General features: G+C 37.0%; 1 protein-coding gene across 1 annotated transcript; it reads right to left on the minus strand.

Moving 5' to 3' along the window:
- Positions 1 to 482: 482 nt before the first annotated feature.
- LOC135211161 (myosin heavy chain, clone 203-like) lies at positions 483 to 1,226 on the minus strand. The gene has a single exon (XM_064244348.1). It carries the CDS (start codon positions 1,224 to 1,226, stop codon positions 483 to 485), a length of 744 nt encoding a protein of 247 aa, XP_064100418.1.
- Positions 1,227 to 7,338: the final 6,112 nt, after the last annotated feature.

Below are 7,338 nucleotides of genomic sequence, written 5' to 3' on the forward strand. Positions count from 1 at the left end.
GGAGGTGTTGTTCTATTTATAGATCTCGGCTGTTAGAGATGCTCGGGGTTTTGATCACAAGGTTCATCCTTCATGTCGTCATTCGACAGTTCATCCCTTTGGGGTTTCATGACTCATTGCAATTTCAGATTTTCTGTTCTTCGCTTTCTGCTGTCCTTCATCTCCAGTTATTATGTCTTCCAGCATCTGGGTTACATCCTGCCAGTTCCTTTTGTAGTCGTTCCTCTCATGTTGGGCTCTGTAGTGCTCTCTCCATTGCTTCTCGTCTCTTTCGCAAATGGTTTCCACAATATCAGTGTCATTCCCTAGTGCTGTTGAAGGTGGATATTCCTTTTAGCAATTCCATGTAGAAGTGTCGTTAACATATATCTGTCCTGATTCATCAAAGCTTCCTGCTGTAATCTTTGTCGTTCTCTGGCTCGTTTTTGTTCCTGGATCATGTTTTCTTCATAAGTCTTGCACTTTTCCTTCAAGATTTTGCACTATTCCAACAAATGCTCCATTTCCTCGCCTTGATGGAGAGTAGCCTCAAGTTTGCTGGCCATCTCTTCTATCTTCTTATCTCTATTCTTGACCTCAGCTGTAAAGCTATCTCTAAGCTTTGTTTCAAATTCTCGTAGGGAGGTCACGTATCTGTCCAACTCATCTGCTCTGGCCTTTTCTTTTATAGCAAAGTTTTCCATCTCCTGTCCATAATGGAGAGTAGCCTTAATTTTGCTGGCCATCTCTTCTATCGTCTTATCTCTATTCGTGACCTCAGCAGCAAAGCTATCTCTAAGCTTTGTTTCAAATTCTCGTAAGGAGGTCACGTATCTGTCCAACTCATCTGCTCTGGCCTTTTCTTTTATAGCAAAGTTTTCTATCTCCTTTCCATAATGGAAAGAAGCCTCAAGTTTGTCGGCAATTTCTTGTATCTGCTCATCCCTCTTCTTTACCTCCACAGCAAAGCAATCTCTAAGCTTTGCTTCATAGTCTTGTAATGAGGCCAAGTATCTGTCCATCTCATTTGCTCTGGCCTTTGCTATTTCAAGGTAGTTTTCCATTTCCTTTCCGTGTTGGAGAGCGATCTCAATTTGATGTTCTAGATCTTTTTTCTCACGCTTCCAATTTCTTTCTTCGTTTAAGAGATCTATTTGGCGATCTCTGTTCAGTAGATCCTCCTCTAAAGTTGTCAGGCAGCTATCTAGCCTTTTCTCAGTCTTGTTCTTCTCCAACAAGTTTTCCATCTATGTTACGTGATGGAGAGTGGCCTCAATCTTTTGTTCGAGTTCCTGTTTCTCATATCTCCATTTCCGTACTTCGTATAAGAGATCTATTTGGCGATCTCTGTTCAGCAGGTCCTCCTCTAAAGTTCGCAGGCAGCTCTCTAGCCTTTTCTCACTCTTGCTCTTCTCCTCCAACAAGTTTTCCATCTCTGTCATGAGATGGTAAGTGGCCCCAATTTGATGTTCCAGCTCTTGTTTCTCATATTTCCAGTCCAGTTCTTCTTCTAAGAGCTGTTCATTTGCCAACAAATTGTCTATCTTCTCCTCTTGACGGAGAGCAGCCTCAAGTTTGTTGGCTAGTTCTTCTATCAAATTATCCTTTTCCAGCAATTTTTCTTCAAAGTTCAGCTAGTCTGTTTCTGCTGCCTCTCTTTCAGCTTCTTGTATTATTACGTCTTTCTCTTTCACAGCCTGTTCGAGTTCCTGTTTCTCATCTTGACGTTTCCAAAAGATTCTTCGAGTAGAATCTTCTATTGCCAGCAATTGTCCATCTTCTCCTCTTGACGGAGAGCAACCTCAAGTTTGTTGGCTAGATCTTCTATCAATTTATCCTTTTCCAAGATGTATTCTTCAAATTCAGCTCTAATTTTCCGCTCCATCTTTTCAGCTACCTGTGTCATGACGTCGCTCTCTCCCAACAGCTGTTCCAGTCTTGTGGTGGTTTCTGCAACAGCCTCTCCTGTTGCTTTCGCTTTCTGTGAATGCACCACTTATATAAATATATAGTCCAACAGAAAGGAGCAATGCCCTGCCAATGACGAGTGCAGTACTAGCAATTCCTGTTGGCCATCCACCGTCCATCGCGGGACATCCGCCATCCGTCGATAAGACGATTCCAGCGTCGGCGACTTCGGGCGCTGCTATTATAGTATCATTTAAGAAAACGAATTCCTCCGTAATCCTAGGGGCTGGCTCGCAGCCACCAACTAGGCCAAACAATGTACACAAAGTTTCACGTATTTTAAACATACTGATGTGTGTAACCATTCCGGGACGTTGAGCTAAGCTTAGTTTTTAGATCAGGTAGTTCATTCTTCGTGGAGGTGTAGAGAAGGAAATCCGTTTGGAGTCGAGCCATGAGTCCGCAGCCTAAGTATTCCAGGATCCTGAAGACGTTTTTTTCGAAGCTCAAGAATTCGGAGTCCGAATTGAAAAGGAGACTTGTTTTTTTTTTTTTTTTTTTTTTTTCCCTGACTCCGCGTTGGCTCCTCTCGCTGCCTGAGGAGTCTTCTGAAGGAGGATCAGGGGTTTCGATCCCGCGTTTGAGGAGTGTGGGCACAAAGCTGCGGAATCATTTGTATTAAAACGAAATGAATTTCAGGGAAAAATCCTAAGTACCACTTCAAATGGGCGATGCAGACCGGAGATCCAAATATCTTTTAAGTTGCGCCCATCGCTAAAATAACTTTTTTTTTTTCTTTTTTCTTTTTTTTAAACAGGCGATGGCTGTGTCTTTGAGGCTAAATAAATAGATACATCGGAACATCCCTGCGGCAATGACATCATAGAGTTTGAAGGTCTCACGCCTTTTTCCTTCAAGATTTTATGCAAGGCTTTTAAGAAAGCGATTTGGTAAAAAAGAAAAAAAAAAATGTTGAACTCTGACGTCATCTCTGGACTCTGTCTTCCAGGATTTCTTATTCCTTGTGTCTTGCCAGAGGCACCGGAATGAATTTATTCAGTGGCGTCATAACAAAGTCCAGTTGTTGTTGTAAACATGAGTCATCTGTGTTGTTTGGTTTAGGGAATATGAGCTCCCTTGGAGAAAGTAAAGTAGCAAAGAATTAAGAAACTTTAAATTTCGAGTTAGGAGAGATTGGGCGTAGCGGACCTTAGCCTGTAATGACCTTCTTTGGTAGTAAACTCCATTCCCCCCCCCCCCCCACCCCCCCCCCCCCCCCCCCCCCCCCCCCCGCCCTCTCTGTCTCTTGACAGATTTAGAATTATATATATATTATACTATATATATATATAATACAGTATATTTAGATATAAATATATGTAACCATACACAAGCGGAAACACACACACACGGCACGCACACGCACACACAACACACACACACACACACTAAAAAAATATAATAAAATATATAAAAAAAAAAAATATTATACAGGTATATTTTATATATATATACATATATATATATATATATAGATATATATAATATATATATATATATTATATATATATATATATATATATATATATATATATATATATATATATATGTATATATATATATAATATATATACTATATGTATATATTATTGTATGTATGTATATGTATATTTTATTTATATCATATATATATATATGATATATATGTATATATATATATATATATATATATATATATATATATATATATATATATATATATCAGTGTGTATGTGCGTGTGTGTGTGTGTTTGTGTGTATGTTAAAATTCCAAATCTGTCAGAGAGAGAGAGAGAACCCAAGGAAAATGGTGTTTACCACCAAAGTGCGCCTCTATCTTTAAGGTCCCCTTCGCCTTACGCCTAATCTCTCCGTAACTCGAAATCCAAAGCTTCTTAATTATTTAATATTTTTTCTCATCCACCGGAGCTCATATATAATCCCTAAACCAAACAATAGATCACTCTTATTTACAACAACTTCTGCACTTTTCTGTGTCGTCTGTGAATAAATTCATTTTGGGGACTTTCAAGTCAGTACCCCTTTGGTGGCCCTTTGTTCCATATGAATTGGAGGGTTCATCTTCTGAATAGTAATAATAAATTAATAATAAATAATAATAATAATGATAATAATAATAATGATATTTTTTGGAAGCTTGTATTTCACGTCAGTGGCCCGTTTGGTTGGCTTGTTCCATATGAGTAGGGTTCATCTTCTAAGAATAATAATAATAATAATAATAATAATAATAATAACAATAATAATAATAATAATAATAATAGGCTTTGGGAGCTTGAATTTCAAGTCAGTGGTCCCTTTGGTTCACTTGTTCCATATGAATAGGGTGTCCAATACGGATTACTTCTGTTTCTATTTTCGTTGGTAATACCATAGCTCTGTTTTAGAGCTCAGATAATGTCAGGGATCTTGAGGTGTGTGGTTTTATTATATGTCGTTGAAGTCTTTCTTATTTTTCTTTATTTCTGGGAGCACGTGTCTTTCTTCTTCTTCGATGTCTATAATATATATATATATATATATATATATATATATATATATATATGATATATATATATATATATTAGATAAATAGAAACTTCCAGTACTTTATCATAGGTTCTGGTGTTAAACTATCATCGTTTTTTTTCTTCTATTTTTGGTGTGGGGAGGGGGGAGGGTGGGAGTTGGAGCCTTTTGGGATTTAGATATTTCAGATTTATAGATTCCGAAATTCACGTTAAGTTTTATATCAGCTTAAGATGAAGTCCTAAGCCATTTATTCAGAGAACGAAGAAATATGAATCAGAATTCTCACCTGTAATTTTATATCAATGAAATTTTTGATTAAAGAGTCAACCGCGAACTTTTTGTAACTACTGCACATTGTAAGAAAGGAAGGAAAAATAGTATATTCAATGGCTGTGTTGAATCAATAAAAGTGAGTATTTTACAATAACGGAATATAAATATGAAAAGTATGACTTACAATGGATAACACAGGTAAAAGGAAAAAAATAGATAATGTATTCTGCTTGCGTTTTAATATATTTTTATCTATTTTGTTAATTTATTTATTTTTTTTCCTTTTTAATTAGTGTGGTTTTCTTCCTTCTGTATTTCCCTTTACCTCTTCTTACTTCTTCCTCATGTACACCCATATTGGAACCAAACAAAACTTCTTTCGGTTTTCATTTTCTTCTTAAGATTGAAAAAGAAACTCACAAAATCAGTTTTAGAAAACTCACAAAATCAGTGTGAATACACATAAATAACGTGTTTATTTATGTGTATTCACATTGTGAGTGCGGAGTGAAGTAAAGTGTAAATCCTCATAAATAAACACGTTATACACAGTGATTTTGTGGGTTTCTTTTTCAATTTTTGAACACCTTATTCTTTCAAGTCAGTGTCCCCTGTGGGCTTGTTACATATGAACAGGTTTCATAATAATATAATAATAATAATAATAATAATAATAATAATAAAAATTCATGTTCTTATTGAAGACCATAAAGTTGACACCTACCGGAGAAATGTTACCTGAGAAATAGGATGATGACCTAGGGAGAATAAAGACTGGGGGTTTGGTGGAGGTCACTGACCTTGTTGCAAAGTGGTCAAATGTCACCTCTAAATGGTCAGGATGGAAACAGGAAGAGCTAATGAGGAGGAAGCTGTTCCCCTTCAGCGGAGAGGTCTCCACTTGGGGACTAATTGAGTAAGGAATGTTAGGATGGTTGATGGAGCAGCTGTATAGATTTCATGTCTTGGCTCGCTCTCTCTCTCTCTCTCTCTCTCTCTCGCTCTCTCTGTATGTGTGCGTGTGCGCGCGCGAAATTGTGCGTGCGTACGTTCGCCTCGGGATTTCTTATTTGATTGGTCATATGGTTCGTGCCAGGACATTGAAGCAGTAATAAGATCTCGAGTCTCTCTCTCTCCTCTCTCTCTCTCTCTCTCTCTCTCTCTCTCGGGATTACGTATTTGAGTTGTTATTAACATGGCTCGTGCCAAAGATATTTGGAGCAATAAGGATCTTAACCCCCCTCTCTCTCTCTCTCGTCCTCTCTCTCTCTCTCTCTCTCTCTCTCTCTCTCTCTCAGCGCAGCGGTAAGCGCTCTGAGCTCACCAACCGAGGGTCAGTTAATTGATTTTCGGATGACGAGGAAGGAAGGAACAAAGCAGATTGTTTCCTAAAATCTCATTTAGCCTCTAGGCACCTAAGAAGTGAACATTAAGGTAACTAGACGTTAGTCACCTGTTTGTGTGTCGAAGATTGGGTGGGGAAAAGAGAGAGAGAGAGAGAGAGAGAGAGAACCCCTGACTTGTGATGAGAAAAATCTAGACAAGGGAATCTTCATACCATGGAAGTGAAGTGAAACTATCATAAAATACCCTCAAACATTTGATCAGTTTTTATGCCATGGCTGAACGTCAGTACTTGATCTTTATCCATCTTTCTATCCATCTATATGTCTGTAGCATGCATTAATCTATTTTCCACGCAACTGTACCTCAGTAGTACCACCTCTTATTTACAAATAAGAAATATTAATTCTCGACTTGCGACACACCCAACTTTTTTTTCTTTTCATTGAAATGTGCCAGACGGAATGGCACCGGACTCCCAGAAATGGAGGTAAAATGCTTATCTTAATTTACTTGTTGACCATATTAATGGTTTTTCTTACTTATTCACTTTCATTCTCTTTTGGCTTCCGAGTCTCATTGGAATAAATTGCCGCTTGTACCCGCCAGCTAAAGTTTGTTAGTGTTTTTATTCCTTTTTTTTATTTTATTTTATTTTATTTTTGTTTTGTTTTGAGGTAGAAGCTTAATCCTCAGTTCAGTCTTCTGTTATAAATTTTTGCTTCCTTTTTTGTGGTTTGATTAATCCTCAGTTCAGTCTTCTACTATCAATGGTTTTTTTGTTTTATTTATTTTTATTTATTTATTATTATTTTTTTTTTTATTTTTTTTTTTAAATGCTTGTTCAATCCTCAGTTTCAATCTTTCTGTTAACAAGGTCTTGGGACCGGCTTGCGTGCATACACATTCATGGCAACGTTCATATAAATACTTTTCGACAAGTACTGTATTTCGCCTTTCTTTGCGGACGTGCTGCCTCCATATGCATGTTTTAATATGAACATTCCTTATTATCGTCACATATTTTTATCCCCGTATGAAAATTATTGTAAAACCTCCTGCGTGTCATATTATTTTATTTTGTTCACATACATGTTTTATTATTTGGTATAGATCATTTGTTGATTTCACACCATATTTTATTACCTTCTAATTTCTGTTCGATATTTAATGACAATTATTTCAGTACCTGTGGGCGTACCTATTTTATTCCTAAACTTGCATTTTCATAGTACCGTTACATACATTACAGACACAGGACTT

Source organism: Macrobrachium nipponense, chromosome 19 (assembly GCF_015104395.2).
Source record: "Macrobrachium nipponense isolate FS-2020 chromosome 19, ASM1510439v2, whole genome shotgun sequence".
NCBI lineage: Eukaryota > Metazoa > Arthropoda > Malacostraca > Decapoda > Palaemonidae > Macrobrachium > Macrobrachium nipponense.